We start from the raw sequence: 20,884 nt of genomic DNA, 5'->3' as shown, positions 1-20,884 counted from the left end.
ACTGCAGTTCACACTTGAACTCAGATTGCCTGGGCGCTGAGATCAGTAGAGTGTATCTTGGCCAGCAGTGACTTCGCATACATGGACACCGGTGCTGCCAAGGGTTGCAAAGAAAAGATACAGAAAGGGGCCGGGCCTAAGAGCTTCTCAGATATTTGCTTGTAGGTTTCACAGATTTCTTCACAAGGAAAATTCGCAGCTGCTTCCAATATCCAGAAAAATATATCTCCACGTTACAGATTCAGTAAGAATTAACAAGAATATCACTTTAAAACTCAATTAACCTGTTTGTGTGCTCGCATGTTTGTGTGAACCTGAAATACATAATAGAAATATTTGCCACATACTCCTACGCTGCTCAAAGGTATTACATAATTTCAGATAAACTGAGTAGTATCTTTCCTTGCTACTCCAATTGATCACTATTGGTCTGGGTAGGGCCAAAGTTTAGAAGGAAACCTAACACTATTCATTTTTCACCAGGAGGAAAATTTAGAGATACAGATATCCCACCCAATAGACCAAGTTGAAGAGCAGGAACGATGTAGGGAAAAAGACCCGAGAATATGAGTCTAGTTCCAAGATGTCTATGTGAATACGCCCTTTTCTCCAAGATCCTGATTTGCATTCTTCATAGCAGCAGAAGAAGCTCTGACAGTCTTTCCCATCCAGACACTCATAGACACAGGTGTCTTCAAATTCCTGCCAGTACACGGAATTGTTTAGGGTAACCATTGCCGGTGGTGGTGGACTCATATTAAGGAGAGAATAGTTCTGCTGGCAACAAGAAAAACACAAATATCAACATGAGATGAATCAAGATCAGCCCAAGGTGTATCAAGCAATAAGTACAGTTTATGCCTGTTCAATAAATAAAGAGGACTGTGCCATGCCCTATGCCCACCCTCATTCCTGCTCTGAAAAGTTCAGTCTTTGCAAATTTAATGCATGAAAAACTACAGTGACGTTTGCAAATCTTGTATTTCTTGGGTTACTGATAAGGGAGAATAAGCCTATTTTCAAATGTGTATTTGCAATTTCAAGTCCCTGTTCTGCCTACTTCTCTTCTGATTTGGAGTATACACACAGACACACAGACACACAGACACACACACACACACACACACACACACACACACATAAAAAATTCCGTAAATGTTAAAAAATACATATAATAAAGTGTGGAGAAGTAAAGTTCTTTTTTTTAAATTATCAAACAGTATTTTTAAAAAGTGCATAAGGATGATGAGAGAATCTTCTTGTTCCATGCAATTCAGGTGAAAAATGAGTTTTCAATGTGTGGGTACCAGACATTGCTTGTCATCTCTAGATAGCCAAAATCTGTGTACAATTGGAATGTTATATTTTCTACTTCACAAACTCTCCTCCTGATGTTGGAAGTCAGTATGGAGCAGATAAGGAGACAGGACAATTTACAGTCACACATAAATGAGAATAGTTTGATTAAATATATTTGTAGCTCTGTGGAGTCAAACCACAGAGAAGCAGGTAGAGATGTAGAGCATTCGGTATTACTACTGGTAGCCTTTGGGGACATCTTTTTAATTAGGAAGTGATTGTGTGTGAGGACCGACCTTAATCAAGATGTCCTCGTCCTACTGTGCACAAGCCAATAGCTAGACAGGAACATCATGGTGCAGCTGTCTACTTTCATCAACAATTCTAGGCAATGGGCAGAAATGAAAATTTTGCTCTAAGTTAGGTTATAATGTAGATACATATCCTCCTTCTCCCTGAGAGGGTGTAAATATCACCTGAAGGTTTGCTAAAGAAACAGATTCCTGTGTCTGTCTGAAGTATTAGTATTTTTCTAACAAACTCCAGTTGGAAAATATCTGCCTTTATTGAAAATGGCACATGAATTTTGACAGTGTTCAGCCAGATTTTCATCATATTTCTTCAACACTTTGTACCTGTGTAGGGTCACACAGAGAAGCTCAGCAATTACAGGCAGGCGAGCCCAACAGAAGGAGCTTACTCAAAATGGACATCAGAAGCCTCTGCAGGGAAAGAGCTCACTAGAGAGTCAGAGGGTGCTCATGGAGGTCCCAGGCTAAAAACTATAAGATATCTGGGACAAAACTGCCTATCACGCTCCCTATCCCACCTCTCGAGGTGGTCACACAGCACCGAGCTGATCTCCCTGTGCTATGTGGCTGCTTCCCACTAGCTGTCTATTTTACAATTGGTAGTGTATATATGTCAATGTTACTCTCTCACTTTGTCCCAGATTACCCTTGTTCCTCCTCGTGTACTCAAGCCTATTCTCTAGGTCTGCGTCTTTATTCTTGTCCTGACACTAGGTTCATCAGAACGTTTTTTTTTTTGTTTTTTTTTTTTTGTGGTATGCGGGCCTCTCACTGTCGTGGCCTCTCCCGTTGCAGAGCACAGGCTCCGGACGCGCAGGCTCAGCGGCCATGGCTCACGGGCCCAGCCGCTCCGCGGCATGTGGGATCCTCCCGGACCGGGGCACGAACCCGTGTCCCCTGCATCGGCAGGCGGACTCTCAACCACTGCGCCACGAGGGAAGCCCCATCAGAACGTTTTTTGATTCCACATATATTTGTTAGCATACGGTATGTTTTTCTCTCTTTATGACTTACTTCACTCTGTATGACAGACTGTGGGTCCAGCCATCTCACTACAAATGACTATTAAGTTTCACTTTATGACTAATCCATTGTACATATTGTCATATCTTCTTTATCCATTCATCTGTCGATGGACACTTAGCTTACTTCCATGACCTGGCTATTATAAATAGTGCTGCAATGAATATTGAGGTCCATGTCTCTATTTTGAATCATGGTTTTCTCAAGGTATATGCCCAGTAGTGGGATTGCAGCATCATATGGTAGTACTGTTTTGGTTTTAAAGGGCCCTCCATACTGTTCTTCTTAGTTGCCATATCAATTTACTTTCCCACCAAGAGTGCAAAAGTGTTCACTTTTCACCTTCGCAGCATTTATTTGTAGTTTTTTGTGTGATGTCCATTCTGACTGGTGTGAGGTGAAAACTTGTAGTTTTGATTTGCATTTCTCTAATGATTAGTGATGTTTATCATCCTTTCAAGAGTTTGTTAGCACTCTGTATATCCTCTTTGGAGAAATGTCTATTTAGGTCTTCTGCCCATTTTTGGATTGTTTTTTGAAATTACGCTGCATGAGCTGCATTTTGGAGATTAATCCTTTATCAGTTGCTTCATTTGAGGGTTTTTTTCATATATATATAATTTGCTAGGCAAAAGCTTTTAAGCTTCATTAGGTTCCACTTGTTTACTTGGGTTTTTATTTCCATTTCTCTAGGTGGTTGGTCAGAAAGGATATTTCTGTGATTTCTGTAATAGAGTTTTCAAAGCTTTTGACATAATTCAAAACCCATTTATGAAAAGACTCTCCAGAAAGTAGACGTAGAAGGAACCTACCTCAACATAATAAAGTCCATATATGACAAACCCACAGACAAACCCACATCATCCTCAATGGTGAAAAACTAAAAGCATTTCCACTAACATCGGGAAAAAAATTGTCTACTCCTACTGTTATTATTCAACAGCATTTTGGAAGTTTTAACCACGGCAATTGGAGAAAAAGAAATAAACGGAATCGCAATCGAAAACAAGCGGTAAAACTGTCACTGTTTGCAGAAGACATGATACAACACCTGGAGTACCCTAAAGATGCTACCAGAAAACTGCTAGAGCTAATCATTGAATTTGGTAAAATAGCACTATATAAAAGTAATGCACAAAAATCGCTTGAATTCCTACAGACTAACAACGAAAAATCTGAAAGAGAAATTGAGGAAACATTCGCATTTACCACTGCAACAAAAAGAATAAAATTTCTAGGAATAAACTTTCCTAAGGAGACAAAAGATCTGTATGCCGAAATCTATGACACTGTTGAAAGAAATTAAAGACGATACAAACAAATGGAGAGATATATATCATGTTCTTATGTTGGAAGAATGAACAATGTGAAAATGTACTACCTAAAGCAATCTACAAGTTCAATGCAATCCCTATCAAACTATCCATGGCATTTTTCACAGAACTAGTATTTTAAAATTCACAATTTGTATCGCAACACAAAAGACTACGAATAGCCAAAGCAATCCTGAGAAACAAAAGGAGCTGGAGGAATCAGCGTCCCTGACTTCAGACATACTACAAAGCTACACTAATTAAGACAGTATGTTACTGGCACAAAAACAAAACTAGATAAATTGGAACAGGATAGAAAGCTCAAAGATGAACTGACGCCCACGAGATCACCTTATCTTTGATAATGGAGACAAGAATATACAATGGAGAAAAGACAGCCTCTTCAATAGGTGGTGCTGAGAAAACTAGACAGCTACAAGTAAAAGAATGAAATTAGAACACTTCTTAACACCATACACAAAAATAAACTCAAAAATCGATTATAGATTTAAATATAAAGCTTGACACTATAAAATTCTTAGAGGAAAATAAAATAGATATTTTAATTAAGGAGTCTCCAAGGTCATCTTCAGGCCAGTTAGGTTCCTTCCCGACTCACTCCTGTTTCGCCTGTTTGTATATTGCAGCAATGTGACTTTCTCAGAACGCTGTTTCCTGGCAGCGGGTACTACTGCACACCCAGAGTGGACTAGCCTTGCATACTATGGGCTGGGAAATCGTGGCACAGTTATTTGGACAACTTTCCCCAAAGCAATGTGTGGTCATCAGTGGAGCCTGCTGCTGACCCTCATCGCAGAGAGGTTGCTCATCTCTGCTTTTCCTTTTCGGAGGTAGTGGCCCGTCAACTAAACTAACATGTGGATCTTTCAGAATAGAGTTGAAGATATTGTCAGCTAACTCCCCCTTCCTCTTTCTTCTGAACTTCTGTTGAAGTTTTCTCTGACTGCGTCTTTGCACATAGCCTGGAACTTTTTCTGTCTGTGAATTGTTTTTCTATGACTTTCTTCAGGGTCATTACACTTTCCTGCTTAAGAAAAATAAATTATTCTAGCTTCTAGTTATTCTTTCTTTTGACAGTATCATTTCTACACCACTGATGTCAATATTTCTTTCTCCACTCCGAGCACTCTGGCAGTGTGAAGACTGAGAGTCGAGGAAGATATAATGTGCTCTCCGGCCTCAGGCTATTCGTTCTGATATTTCTCTGTTATTCAGCATCCCCCGCTCCCACCCGTTCACCTTACTTTTCAATGCGTTGTTATTTGGCAGCATTTGATGGCCAGAACTATATGTTCACTGTGTAAAAATGGCCTTACCTTCTGTCAGAACTACAATGATACACACTTGAAGAAATGCTGATGAAAATTGTCTGAAATGCACTGAACATACGGTGCTGATCAGCAGTTAGAAAACCAATAGTGGTGTATGCTTAGGCATAAATTATTGTCAATTTCTGAGTTCACATGTATAAAGGAATAGAAATAGTTATACGTAAAAATTGTTATATGATAAAAGCGGTAGCGCACATCAATGATTTAAAGACATATTTTTCAATTTTTCAATAAATTCTTACATTAATCCATACAATCAATATTCAAGCACATTAATAATTAAATATAACAATTTTTCTTTAAATTGTGAAACCTTACTCAATATTTAAGAGGCCTTATGTTTTCAACATCTCGGCGTCCTTTCAGTAGAATGGGTGTTGTGAGGATAAATGAGTTGATACATGTACTGGTGGAATGCATTTTGGCAAAACTTGTGCAATCTTTGGCGTAGCCAATTCTGCGTCTAAGAATTTAGACTAATAGTTACAAGTATGTACAGAACTGTAATGATAAAAATATGTTTAAAAGTGAAAAAGTGTGGATTAGCCCTTTGTCCAGCCAAGATTGTGCATCAATCATGAACATATGATACAATTATTAAGATGATCCTATAAATTAATATTTTGACCCAGAAATGTATTTATAATTATTTTTGAGTTACAGGAATATATATGGTATACACTTTTACCCGGGGGGGGGTAGAAGGAGTGATTTTTTTCCCTTTATTTTCCAAATTTTCTTAATTGGACATATTTTAAAGGATTAAGTACATTTTTGAAGGGAGTACATGCATTATTCATTGGCCTCCAATAAGTGCATATGTAAACAATAATATCTTTCTATTGTACTTTATCCAGAGTTCTCAGAAATATTTGCACTTGCAGTGCTATACGTACGGAGGGGGCTTGTAGACTTAAGCGTTCATGAATCCATCTTGAGGAATCTGGATATAGTAACTACAAGGAAATCAGAAAAAGTATTTAGAAAACTACTATGGAAATCTGCATCACAAAACACTGGTAAAGAGTAATCTTTAAAGTATGATCACATCAGTCCACGCCACTGGTAGGTGAAGCTGAAGAGTGCTTGAATGTCACATTCATATCTTTGGAATACCTGTGTTGTATTTATAAAGACTTCTTCAACTATTTATATCATTATATAAGATCCTATGAATAAGAATCATTTACCTATCCTCCCAGAAAATCTTTGCTACTGGAACTCACCGATGTCTTTTTCTTAGTGCTAGCTGGTTTTCTACAACTTGAATAGTAGTTGAGGGTAGCATACTCCATCAAAGCAGCAAAGACAAATAAGAAGCAAACGGTCACGAAGAGGTCCATGGCTGTCACATAGGAAACACGAGGCAAGGATTTCCTGGCTATGGTGCTGAGTGTGGTCATGGTCAGCACTGTGGTTATGCCTGCACAGGGAACACATACCAAGTTGTGAAAGGGGTCACACAGGATCCCTCCATTGCGACAGTGTTTTATTTTTATGTGATTGCTTCTTGACATTGCATAAATAGAATACATTTAATTGTAATTGTTTAATTTTGTAAGCAACAGTTCCATAAAATGTTTTATTATAGTCTTCACATTAACATTAAAATACCTGAATTAAGTTAATATCTTCCAGTTTATTCAGTTATTCTCGTACTGTTTGACATTTTGCCTCAAATATATTTTTAATGAAAATACAATTTTCAGTCCCCTGTACTTTCCGTCAGTTCGTCATCTCACACTTTTTTTCTGCCCAGATAAACCACTTTTTGTCTTCTCCTTCTCTATGCAACTTGTAAACTCTTTTTCTTGAAGACTCAGCACTCTTTCTGAGGCAAACGGCTTCGTAGTACCCCAGGCAGATCTGATAATATGTAGTTTCACTATTCCTGTACCTTCTATGTACCTTACTCTTCTGCTTCTCACAGAGAATTGCATATGTCTTTGCAGTATGTCTCCCTGAACTGACGGTGTGATCATTAAGAGAAAAACTGTATCTTGCTCATCTTGCTTGCCTATTACCTAATATTGTGCCTAGCATTCTAGGCTTTTCAATAAGTGCTTTGCATAAGTGTATTGATTCTTTGATTAATTAGTTAACTAATCACACTCGATTCAATCTATTTCATATATGTCGACTAACACTAAAGATTTAATCAAAGAGTGTGGAAAAAATTAAGAAAGGATCATGCATGTGATGAAAGAAAAACAAGAAAAGGAAATGGAGTTTACTAAAATGAAGAGTGAAATAACTGGATGATTATCATGTGAAATGATGAGCCTGCAGGAAATTAGAACATGCAAGAGCTGTCAGACAGGCAGGCTAGTGACATAGACAACAGACTCACAAGAATAGACATTTTAACACTCCACCTCTGTGATTCAAAGGGAGTACTATAAAATACCTGCCCAGAAGTACTAATCAGGGATCAGGTATACGTGACAGATGCACACACATCAGATACCAGGTTTGCAGTTTGCTTCCAGCTACAGTTTAATGCATATCTGACCTGGCAATCAGCACAGGCCAGTTGTAGAATAAATCAAACAGCACAGCATAAACAGCTTGAGTAAGTGTACAAGATAATGAACTAGAAGTCAACGGCTTCAGCCTTGCTCTTGGCTTTTCAACTTTTGGTCATATAAAGTTACCTTGTTTAAAATGAGTTTCTTTAATCAATTCAGTGAAAATAGGATGCCAGGCTCTCCATGTTGTAAGTGAGCAAGTTGTGAAACGTTTTGTAAAAATGATTTGTAAATTTTAAAAGTCTACACTGTTGGCAGGTATTTTTATGAAAGAAGATTTCACAATAAATATATGTCCAATTTAATTTTTTAAAAAAATGTTGACCATGTCATCTCTACAGAATTTATAAGTAGGTATTTTTCAGTAAAATTGGGTATTTTTACCTAACTTCTTCAAAACTTTTTTCTCATGTTTTGGAACACCAGGTGCAGTTATGTTATACATCTTCATACTGTCTCAAAGATCACTGAGGCTCTGTTCATTTAAAATATTTTGATTCCCTCTTTTCTTCTGATTAGTTAAATTTTATATGATGGTTTTCAATTATACATGACTTTTTTCCCCTGCCATTTTTCAATCTGCTCTTAAGCTCATCTAGTGATTTTTTTTCAATTCGACTATTATACATTTAACTCTAGAATTTCTTTTTTAATATACTACATCAGCTGTTATCCATCTGGTCATCTGGTAATTCATTATTTTATTTTAAATCCTTGAATATTTGTAATCATACATGCTTTTACAGATAGTTTCCTGTAATTGATATTTAATCTCATAGCGTTGTGTTCAGAAAAGATACTTGATACAATTTCAATTTTCTTAAATTTACCAAGGCTTGATTTGTGACCCAAGATATGATCTATCTTGGAGAATGTTCCATGAGCAATTCAGAAAAATGTATATTCTGTTGTGTTTGATCAAATGTCCTATCTGTTGATTCAACATCAGAGTTGCATTTTTTTACATCTTTATTGGAGTGTAATTGCTTTACAATGGTGTGTTAGTTTCTGCTTTATAACAAAGTGAACCACTTATACATATGTTCCCATATATCTTCCCTCTGGCGTCTCGCTCCCTCCCACCCTATTTATCCTACCACTCTAGGTAATCACAAAGCACAGAGCTAATCTCCCTGTGCTATGCGGCTGCTTCTTCCCACTAGCTATCTATTTTATGTTTCGTAGTGTACGTTTGGGAGTGTATTTTACGTTTGGCCTGCAGTTTTCTTTCTTTGTGGCGTCCTTGTCTGCTTTTGGTATCAGGGTGATGGTGGTTTCATAGAATGAGTCTGGGAGTGTTCCACCCTCTGCTATATTTTGGAAGAGTTTGACAAGGATAGGTGTCAGCTCCTCTCTAAATGTTTCAAAGTGCCTGTGAAGCCATCTGGTCCTGGATTTTTGTTTGTTGGAAGATTTTTAATCAAAGTTTCAATGTCAGTGCCTGTGGTTGTTCTGTTAATATTTTCTATTTCTTCCTGATTCAGCGTTTGCAGGTTGTGCAACTCTAAGAATTTGTTCATTTCTTCCAGGTTGTCTATTTTATTGGCGTAGAGTTGTTTGTAGTAATCTTTCATCTTTTGTATTTCTGCAGTGTCAGTTTTTACTTCTCCATTTTCGTTTATAATTCTATTGATTTGAGTCATTTCCCTTTTTGCTTGATGAGTTTGGCTAATGGTTTATCAGTTTTATCTTTGCAAATAACCAGGTTTTAGTTTTATTGATCTTTGCTATCGTTTTCTTCATTTCTTTCTCATGTATTTCTCATCTGATCTTTATGATTTCTTTCCTTCTGCTAACTTTGGGGTTCTTTTGTTCTTCTTTTTCTAATTGCTTTAAGTGCAAGATTAGGTTGTTTAACCTCTTCAATAAGTGATGCTGGGAAAACTGAAGAGGTACATGTAAAAGTATGAGATTAGATCACTCCCGAACAGCATACAGAAAAATAAGCTCAAAATGGATTAAAGACCTAAATGTACGGCCAGAAACTTTCAAACTCTTAGAGGAAAACATACACAGAAGACTCTAAGACTAAGTCACACCAAGATCCTTTTTGACCCACCTCCTAGAGAAATGGAAATAAAAAGAAAAATAAATGGGACCTAATGAAACTTCAAAGCTTTTGCACAGCAAAGGAAACCATAAACAAGACCAAAAGACATCCCTCAGAATGGGAGAAAATATTTGTCAACGAAGCAACTGACAAAGGATTAATTTCCAATATTTACAAGCAGCTCATGCAGCTCAATAACAAAAAAAAAAACCAAACAACCCAATCCAAAAATGGGCAGAAGACCTAAATAGACATTTCTCCAAAGAAGATATACAGGTTGCCTACAAACACATGAAAGAATGCTCAACATCATTAATCATTAGAGAAATGCAAATCAAAACTAAAATATTATCTCACACCAGTCAGAATGGCCATCATCAAAAAATCTAGAAACAATAACTGCTGGAGGGGGTGTGGAGAAAATGGAACACTCTGTACTGCTGGTGGGAATGTGAATTGGTACAGGCACTATGGAGAACAGTATGGAGGTTCCTTAAAAAACTACAACTAGAACTGCCATATGACCCAGGAATCCCACTACTGGGCATATACCCTGAGAAAACCATAATTCAAAAAGATCATGTACCAAAATGTTCGCTGCAGCTCTATTTACAATAGCCAGGAGATGGAAACAACCTAAGTGCCCATTGTCGATGGATAAAGATGTGCCACACAATGGAATGCAATGGAATATTACTCAGCCATAAAAAGAAACGAAATTGAGCTATTTGTAATGAGGTGGCTAGACCTAGAGTCTGTCATACAGAGTGAAGTAAGTCAGAAAGAGAAAGACAAGTACAGTATGCTAACACATATATATGGAATTTAAGGGAAAAAAATGTGAAGAACATAGGGGTAAGACAGGAATAAAGACACAGACCTACTTGAGAATGGCCTTGAGGATATGGGGAGGGGGAAGGGTGAGATGTAACAAAGCGAGAGAGAGGCATGGACGTATATACACTACCAAACGTAAGATAGATAGCTAGTGGGAAGCAGCTGAATAGCACAGGGAGATCAGCTCAGTGCTTGGTGACAGCTTGGAGGGGTGGGATAGGGAAGGTGGGAGGGAGGGAGACGCAAAAGGGAAGAGATATGGCTACATACGTATATGTATAACTGACTCACTTTGTTATAAAGCAGAAACTAACACACCATTGTAAAGCAATTATAGCCCAATAAACATGTTAAAAAAATACAAGAAAGCCTTGCCTAAATGAAAAAAAAATTAGGTTGTTTATTCGAGATGTTTCCTGTTTCTTAAATTAGGATTCTATTGCTATAAATTTCCCACTTAGAACTGCTTTTGCTGCATCCCATAGGTTTTGGTTTGTTTTGTCTCCATTTTCATTTGTTTCTAGGTATTTTTTTATTTCCTCTTAGATTTCTTCAGTGATCACCTCATTATTAAGTAGTGTATTATTTAGCTTCCATGTGTTTGTATTTTTTTTTTACAGAACTTTTCCTGTAATTGATATCTAGTCTCACGGCGTTGTGGTCAGAAAAGATAATTGATACCACTTCAATTTTCTTAAATTTACCAAGGCTTGATATGTGACCCAAGATATGATCTATCCTGGAGAATGTTCCATGAGCACTTGAGAAAAATGCATATTCTGTTGTTTTTGATCGAATGTCCTATAAATATCAAATCCATCTTGTTTAATGTATCATTTAAAGCTTGTGTTTCCTTATTTATTTTCATTTTGGATGATCGGTCCTTTGGTGAAAGTAGGGTGTTAAAGTCCCCTACTATGAATGTGTTACTGTTGATTTCCCCTTTTATGACTGTTAGTATTTGCCTTATGTGTTTAGGTGCTCCTAATTTGGGTACATAAATATTTACAATTGTAATATCTTCTTCTTGGATAGATCCCTTGATCATTATGTAGTGTCCGTCTTCGTCTCTTCTAATAGTCTTTATTATAAAGTCTATTTTGTCTGATATGAGAATTGTTACTCCAGCTTTCTTTTGGTTTCCATTAACATGTCTCTAGGTCTGTTATGGGTCTCTTGTAGACAGCATATACATGGGTTTGTTTTTGTATCCATTCAGCCACTCTGTGTCTTTTGGTGGGAGCATTTAACCCATATAAATAGGGTAATTATCGCTATGTATTATCGATATGTATGTTCCTATTCTTATTTCTTAATTGTTTTGTGTTTGTTATTGTAGGTCTTTTCCTTGCCTTGTGTTTCTTGCCTAGAGAAGATTCTTTAGCATTTGTTGTAAAGCTGGTTTGGTGGTGCTGAATTCTCATAGCTTTTGTTTGTCTGTAAAGATTTTAATTTCTCCATCAAATCTGAATGATACCCTGGCTGGGTAATCTTGGTTGTAGGATTTTCTCCTTCATCACTTTAAATATGTCCTGCCAGTCCCTTCTGGCTTGCAGAGTTTCTGCTGAAAGGTCAGCTGTTAACCTTATGGGGATTCCCTTGTGTGTTATTTGTCTTCCCCTTGTTTTCTTTGTATTTAATTTTGACAGTTTGATTACTATGTGTTTTGGCGTGTTTCTCCTTGGATTTATCCTGTATGGGACTCTGTGCTTCCTGGACCTGATTAACTATTTCCTTTCCCATATTAGGGAAGTTTTCAACTATAATCTCTTCAAATATTTTCTCAGTTCCTTTCTTTTTCTCTTCTTCTTCTGGAACACCTACAATTTGAATATCGGTTTTTTTAATGTTGTCCCAGAGGTCTCTGAGACTGTCCTCAGTTCTTTTCTTTCACTTTATTCTGCTCTGCAGTAGTTATTTCCACTACGTTATCTTCCAGGTCACTTTTCCGTTCTTCTGCCACAGTTTTTCTGCTATTGATCCCTTCTAGAGTATTTTAAATTTCATTTATTGTGTTCTTCATCGTTGCTTGTTTTCTCTTTAGTTCTTCTAGGTCCTTGTTAAATGACTCTTGCATTTTTTTTCTATCCTATTTCCAAGATTTTTGATCATCTTTACTATCATTATTATAAATTCCTTTTCAGGTAGACTGCCTATTTCCTCTTCATTTGTTAGGTGTAGTGGGATTTTATCTTTCTCCTTCATCTGCTGTGTATTTTTCTGTCTTCTCATTTTGCTTATCTCACTGTGTTTCGGGTCTCCGTTTTGCTGGAGGCAGGTTCATAGTTCCCATTCTTTTTGATGTATGTCCCCAGTAGCTAAAGTTGGTCCAGTGGATTGTGTAGGCTTACTGGTGGAGGGGAGTAGTGCCTGTGTTCCGGTGGATGAGGCTGGATCTTGTCTTTCTGGTGGGCAGGTCCTCATTTTGTGGTGTGTTTTGAGATGTGTGTGGACTTACGATTTTAGGCCGCCTCTCTGCTAATGGGTGGGGTTGTGTTCCTATCTTGCTAGTTGTTTGACATAGGGTGTCCAGCAGTGTAGCTTGCTGGTCGTTGAGTGAAGCTGGGTGCTGGTGTTGAGATAGATATTGCTGGGAGATTTTCGCCATGTGATATTATGTGGAGCTGGGAGGTCTCTTGTGGACCAGTGTCTTGAAGTTGCCTCTCCCACCTCAGAGGCACAACACTGACTCCTGGCTGCAGCACCAAGAGCCTTTCATCCACACGGCTCAGAATAGAAGGGAGACAAAAGAAAGAAAGAGGAAAAAAGGGAAGAAAGAAAGAGGATAAAAGAAAAGAAAATAAAGTAACGTAAAATAAAATAGTTATTAAAAAATATTAAGAAAATTTTTTTAAAAAAAATAAAAAAACAAAACAAAAAACCTGACGCATAGTACCCTAGGACAAATGGTGAAAAGAAAGCTATACAGACAAAATTTCACACAAAAACATCCAGCTACACGCTGACAAAAGAGGAAAAGGGAAAAAAAAGTAAATCTTGCTCTCAAAGTCCACCTCCTCAATTTGGGATGATTCGTTCTCTATTCAGGTATTCCACAGTTGCACAGTTGATGTTGGAGATTATTCCGCTGCTTCTGAGGCTGCTGGGAGAGATTTCCCTTTCTTTGCACAGCTCCCGTGTTTTGCCTTTGGATTTGGCCCCGCCTCTGCTTGTAGGTCGCTGGAGGACCTGTTCTTTGCTCAGATAGGACGGGTTAAAGGAGCTGCTGATTAGGGGGCTTTACTCACTCAGGCCGGGGGGATGGAGGGGTTACGGAGTGCGGGGCGATCTTGCGGTGGCAGGGGCTGGCGTGACGTTGCACCAGCCTGAGTTGCCCTGTGCGTTCTCCCGGGGAAGTTGTTCCTGGATCCCGGGACCCTGGCAGAGGAGGGCTGCACAGCCTCCAGGGACGGGAGGTGTGGAGAGTGACAAATGCTCGCACAGTTTTCTTAGTGGTGGCAGCAGCAGCCTGAGCATCTCTTGCCCATCTCTGGAGCTCCTTTAAGCGGAGTTCTTAATCCCCTCTCTTCACGCACCAGGAAACAAAGAGGGAAGAAAAAGTCTCTTGCCTCTTCGGCAGGTCCAGACTTTTCCCCGGACTCCCTCCCGGCTAGCCGTAGTGCAGTAACCTCCTCATGCTGTGTTCACGCCACCAGTCCTCTCCCTGCCCTCCGACTGAAGCCCGAGCCTCAGTTCCCAGCCCCGCCAGCCCTGGCGGTTGAGCAGAAAAGCCTCTCGGTCTGGTAAGTGCCGGTCGGCACCTATCCTCTGTGCTGAAATCTCTCTGCTTTGCCCTCTGCACCCCTGTTGCTGTGCTCTCCTCTGCGGCTCAGAAACTATCCCCCGCTGCCACCTGCAGTCTCCACTCGCAAAGGGGCTTCTAGTGTGTGGAAACCTTTCCTCCTTCAAGGCTCCGTCCCACTGGTGCAGGTCCCGTCCTTATTCTTTTGGCTCTGTTTATTCTTTTTTCTTTTGCCCTACCCAGGTACGTGGGGACTTTCTTGCCTTTTGGGAGGTCTGAGGTCTTCTGCCAGCGTTCAGTGGGTGTTCTATATGAGCAGTTCCACATGTAGATGTATTTCTGATGTATCTCTGGGGAGGAATGTTATCTCTGCATGTTACTCTTCCGCCATCTTCCGCCTCTCTTCCCAGAGTTGCATTTTGATGTTGACTTTTTTCTTTGATCAAGAGTCACATTTACTTAATTCTTAGAAACTCTATTAATTTTTTACTGTATACACAATATTGTAGATGATACCTCATAAAGAGCATTGACAGTTATTTTTTTTAAAAGAATGTTGAATGCTTTCTTATAATTGATTTAATGCTGGAGCTTTTGACCTTGTCATAGAATGATTTAAGGTTTATCTAAAGTAAGCACAACCATTCTGGTGTCAACCAAATATCCTGGTGTTAATGACATTTCTCCACTCTTCTCGTCTGTAACTCTATTAATGGCAAACACTGTGTATTTCTGGTATATTTATCCTCTTAATACTACAATGGTGACACTATTTTTTTTTTTTTTTCTGTACGCGGGTCTCTCACTGTTGTGGCCTCTCCCTTTGCGGAGCACAGGCTCCAGACACACAGGCCCAGCGGCCACGGCTCACGGGCCCTGCCGCTCCACGGAATATGAGATCTTCCTGGACCAGGGCACGAACCCACGTTCCCTGCATCGGCAGGTGGACTCTCAACCACCTGTGCCACCAGGGAAGCCCCTACAATGGCCACACTTTGATAAGACTTTCATAGTCTCAAGTTGTGAGCTACTTATTGAAGGCATGCTCACTATGACACCCTAATATGTAATTGTGAGGTCATAACCTCAAGAAAAGTTACAAAATTTGTGTTATGCTTTTGCCAGCTGATTTACTAATTCTTTCATGTATTTTCTGTTCAGCATGCAAAACTAATATTGGCAGAGGATACTAAAAGCTAACTTTGTTCAAAAAGTACTTTGTTGTTAAACAATTATTTTTAAAAGCCAACAGAAAATGTTCACTGTAATATAGAAGACTGTAAATATTTTAAAATTTAAGCAGTTCCCTCTTTTCTGAAAGACATTTGAGGGGAACCTTTATATGCTACATTGCCTGTGTTAATAAAATATGGAAAGGCAAAATTCCTATCATTAAAAAAAATATATACAACATGTTGCACAATCACAATCTTAAAACCACCGAAATTTAATGTTTTCTTAAGAGGACTTTGGTTGCCAGAAAAAAATTCATGAGAAGAATTTTTAGGTTATAGATAGGTAAAATAATATGGATAGAAAGTTTAACCTCAAATTTTAAGTGGCACACATGGAATTCTACAGTCAGGAAGAACAGTCTAAATTATTTACCTAAAAACAAACATGAATCAAGTAGCCTTCAAATTAGATCAGTTACATTTGAGCTAGGCTTTTTATTGAAAATATTTTATGAATACTTCTATGTTAAACAAAATGGTAGCAAATATTTTTTGAAACTCACCTAATGCTGTTCTTGCTGGTGTAGCATCTTTTTTGATCCAAAATGATACCCAGGATAAAACCACAGTCAGTATACAAGGAATGTATGTTTGAATAGTGAAGTATCCCATTCTTCTACTCAATTCAAAATATATAGTCATGACAACATAATCACCTGTAATAAAACATTGTCAAAATTAACTTTCTTGTGTTAAAATAATTCAAAGAAATAAATTATTAAAACATTTTGTTAAATGAATAACGGATAAATATATTCAAGTACAACATTCATCAAACTGGGGAGTCAAAATTCTGGGGCTCGTAATTTTTATCATATCCGTGGTCCTGTGAGGCATTTTACTGTAAAAGGCACAAAAAGATATGTATTAATTAGAAGTGATAGATATGCACATTTATTCCACAGGAGATCATTATCTAATGTTCAGCTGTATGTTGCATGCTTAAAATCAAGGATAATAAATCAACCCTCAAGTAAATCCATTTTCATTTTGCTTTCTTAACAGTAACAGATGTACACATAAACTTTCTAAACTCCTGTAACAAATTTATATTTCTATTTTTTAGTATGAATTGCATCTTGCTACCACTGTAACTTTTCAAAACTTTATTATGGTCTAGTTGTGACCCAGGGTAAGCCACCCCAAAATGTGTCTAAATAGCATATTGATTATTTTGAACTAAAGTTACTTAAGAAATGCCAACATAAGAGGGACACTCTGACTCTCCTCTCTGTATCTGAAAGCAGAAAAAAAAATCTCTCATGTGAAAGGGGCACTCCCCGCATCTAGAGGTAGGACTTCCTTATCACAAAGAAGCCTGTATAAAAAAACCTGGTCCCGTGTCAATTTTACAATTAGTCCAGCCACAAGAACTCAAGGGGGGATGATGCGAAATTACTCCGTCCCCAACAGTCTACACCATTCTGCATGAAATGCCCCTTGCACCTATATTCTTTGCACTCCTGGTCTCCCCAGGTCCTCTGATTTGCCAAGATCCTTCCTCAATTGCTGCTGCATCCCTTCCCTACTGCCTAAGATGCTTTTCTTTTCCTATCACTTGCATCCAGATAGTTACAAGTCAACTTTGAAGCGCAGCTTAGAAATCATTTAGCCTGCCAGGAAGCGTTCCTTATCTGTTCCTAACAACTGCAATAAAGTTATTTCTATAATTACCTATAAAAACAATGTTGTCTTAAGAACAATAAATTAGTTGGGTTATAGAATATATGTCTTGTTTATCAATGTTACTTGGTAAGCAATCAACTGGTAATTGTTTAATGAAAAGATCACCATGAAAGTCCCATTTTTACTTAAAAATATTGATAGGGAGACCATATTAAGCCAGTATAAAATTATACCTCTCATTAAATTAGAATATTTATTGAGGAATGTGGTGTTCTGTTTTAGCAATATTCAGGATGGCTGATAGAACATCAATTATTGAGATCATTTTTCCAAGAAACATTTAAATATTTTAGCAAATTCCAGTATAAAGGAATCCGAATGATTAACCTGAAGCAATAAATAAAACCCACAAATATAGTTTTCTAAGTAATATGAAAGTCAAGTTACATCATTTCCTTGGGAAATTTTATTGAATTATGTGTGATATTTAAATGTTTATGAATTTACAGAAAACAGTAGACAGAAAAGCAAAACCTAATAAATCACCCTAACTGTTGTGAACACACCCAAGTGGAATATACAAAGAGTTGAATAATTTCTTCAACCACCATTGTCATTTCCTAAGATAAACAGTAGGACAACTCCAGAGTAGGCACGTAATTCATTTTAGCAAATACATCCTCTTTGGCCTAACCTGAGGTGAACAGGTACCCCAAATCTTGGGTTCAGAATACCCCTTTGCCTAACTCAGAGGTCTGCCTGAACGTCCCACTGTCAGGTGTGAAAGTAGGAAGGGACAGTCAAGGACACATTTTGAAGCCAGATTATTTTAAAATAACTTCTTTTTTCTTTCTTCTTTCTTTCATTCTTTTTTTTCTCTGTTCTTTCTTCCTCTTTCATTCTTTCTTTCTTTCTTATTTTTGGCTGTGTTGGGTCTTCATTGCTGAACGGATGCTTTCTCTAGTTGCATGTGGAATCTTCCTTGACCAAGGCTCAAACCCGTGTCTCCTGCATTGGCAGGAGGATTCTTAACTATTGCACCACCAGGGGAAGTCCTGGCTCTTGGTGAGGTTCTGGGACACACCACAGAAACTGGTTCCAGAGAACCCCCTCGTTCCTATTTTCCAGCTTCTACTTGGAGAAGCGGGGGCAGGAAGAATTGTGATTTCCGGCTTCACTGGCCCCTACAGGAAGACCAACGAAAAGCCAATATGCTACTCATCCCAAATTGGCTAGGGCAAAAGATATAAGGAAAAATAGAGACAAAAGGGTAGGGATGAAACCTGCACCAGTGAGAAGGAGCTGTGAAAGAGGAAAGGTTTCCACACCCTAGGAAGCCCCTTCACGGGCGGAGACTGTGGGTAGCGGAAGGCGGAAGGCTCGTAGCCAGGAGGAGAGTGCAGCTTCAGGGGTTCAGAGGGCAAAGCAGAGAGATTCCCACACAGAGGATCAGTGACGACCAGTTCTCACCAGCCTGAGAGGCTTGTCTGCACACTCGCCAGAATGGGTGGGGGTGCGAGCTGAGTTTCAGGCTTCGGTCAGATCCCAGGGAAAGGTTTGGGTTGGCTGCATGAACACAGCCTGAAGGGAGCTAATGCAACACTGCTGGCCAGGAGGGAGTCCGGGAAAATGTCTGGAGCTGCTGAAGAATCGTTTTTTTTGCTTCTGTTTCCTGGTGTGCAAAGAGAGGGGATTAAGAGTGCCGCTTAAAGGAGATCCAAGGATGGGCGCAAGCCGCGGCTATTAACGCACACCTCAGAGACAGGAATGAGATGCTAAGGCTGGTGCTATAGCCACCAAGAAGCTTGTGTGGAAGCACAAGTCACTCTCCACACCTCTTGTCCCAGGAGCCTGTGCAGCCCACCACTGCCAGGGTCCTGTAGTACAGGGACCACTTCCCCTGAAGAACACACGGCGCACCTCAGGCTGTTGCAATGTCATGCTGGCCTCTGCCGTTACAGGCTCGCTCCGCTTTCTGTACCTCTCCCGCCACCCGGGTTGAGTGAATCAGAACCCCCGAATCAGCTGCTTCTTAAACCCTGTCCTATCTGAGCGAAGTACACATGCCTGCCCTCAGGCGACCTCCATGCAGAGTGGATTAAATATCCACAACCAACTTGATGTACCGTGCACCTGTGAAGTACCTAAATAGACAACGTATCATCCCAAATTGACAAGGTGGACTTTGCGAGCAAAGATTGTATATATATATATATATTTTTTCTTTATTCTCTTTTGATAGTACGTATGTGGAGGCTTCTGTGTGTCATTCAGTCGGTATAACTTTGCTTTTAACATTTATCCTAGAGTTCTGTCTGTTTTTTGTTTTTGTATAGTTTTTAGCACTAGTTATCATAGTGGACCTAATTTTTAGTGTGTTTGTTCTTTCTTTTCTTTTTTTATTACTTAAAACATTTATAAAATAATTTTTTATTTTTCAGTCTAGTAACATTTTATTTTACCTTTTTCTTTCTTCTTTCTTTTTTCTCAATTTTATTCTGAACCGTGTGGATGACAGGCTCTTGGTGCTCCAGCAAGACTTAACGGATGTGCCGTTGAGGTGGGAGAGCCAAGTTCAGGACACTGGCCCACAAGAGACCTCCAAGCTCAACGTAATATAAAAACAGTGAAAATCTCCTACAGATCTCCACCTCAACACAAAGACCCAGCTACACTCAACGACCAGAAAGCTACAGTGCTGGACACCCCATACCAAACAACTAGCAATACAGGAACACAACACCATCGACTAGCAGAGAGGCTGTCTATAACCATAATAATACCATGGACACCACAAAACAAACCACCAGGGCAGACCAGCCAACCAGAAAAACAAGATCCTGCTTCATTCACCAGAACACAGTCACTAGCACCTCCACCAGGAAGTCTACACAACCCACTGAACCAAACTTAACCACTGGGGACAGACACCAAAAACAGCAGGAACTAGCAACCTGCAGCCTGCGAAAAGGAGACCCCAAACACAGTAAGATAAGCAAAATGAGTAGACAGAGAAACACACAGCAGGTGAAGGAGCAAAGACAAAAGCCACAAGATGTAACAGATGAAGAGGAAATAGGCAGTCTACCAGAAAATTAATTCAGAATAATGATAGTAAAGATGATCCAAAACCTTGTAAATAAAATGGAGAAAATACACGAAACGTTTAACAAGGAAATAGAAGAACCAAAAAGCAAACTGTGATGAACAACACAATAAATGAAATTAAATTTGTCTAGAAGGGATCAATAGCAAAATAACTGAGGCAGAAACACGGATCAGTCACCTTCAAGATAAAACAGTGTAAATACCACAGATCATAATAAAGAAAAAAGAATGAAAAGAATTGAGGACAGTCTCAGAGACTTCTGGGACATTAATTGCACCAGCATTCGAATTATAGGGGTCACAGAAAAAGAAAAGATAAAGTTAGAAAATATTTGAAGGGATTACAGTTGAAAACTTCCTTAATATGATATGGGAAAATAAATAGTTAAGTCCAGGAGCACAGAACGTCCCATTCAGGATAAATCCAAGGAGAAACATGCCAAGACACATATTAATCAAA

At 38.8% G+C, this 20,884-nt stretch overlaps 1 protein-coding gene across 2 annotated transcripts in view; it reads right to left on the bottom strand.

Moving 5' to 3' along the window:
* Positions 1-492: 492 nt before the first annotated feature.
* The window catches only part of GABRG3 (gamma-aminobutyric acid type A receptor subunit gamma3), a gene marked incomplete at both ends in the record, with an annotated part of 621,394 nt that continues 601,002 nt past the window's right edge, over positions 493-20,884 (bottom strand). The window contains 4 exons of one of the 2 annotated variants that reach the window (XM_082846300.1): positions 493-774; positions 6,177-6,254; positions 6,525-6,721; positions 16,194-16,346. In XM_082846300.1, the coding sequence (XP_082702426.1) occupies positions 493-774; positions 6,177-6,254; positions 6,525-6,721; positions 16,194-16,346 (710 nt within the window). The remainder of the gene's footprint in view (positions 775-6,176; positions 6,255-6,524; positions 6,722-16,193; positions 16,347-20,884) is intronic. The other variant, XM_082846301.1, reaches the window with a different exon arrangement.

This window comes from Leucopleurus acutus (assembly GCF_964270905.1).
Source record: "Leucopleurus acutus genome assembly, chromosome: 1".
Classification (NCBI taxonomy): domain Eukaryota; kingdom Metazoa; phylum Chordata; class Mammalia; order Artiodactyla; family Delphinidae; genus Leucopleurus; species Leucopleurus acutus.
This window is presented reverse-complemented; position numbering and strand designations above follow the sequence as displayed.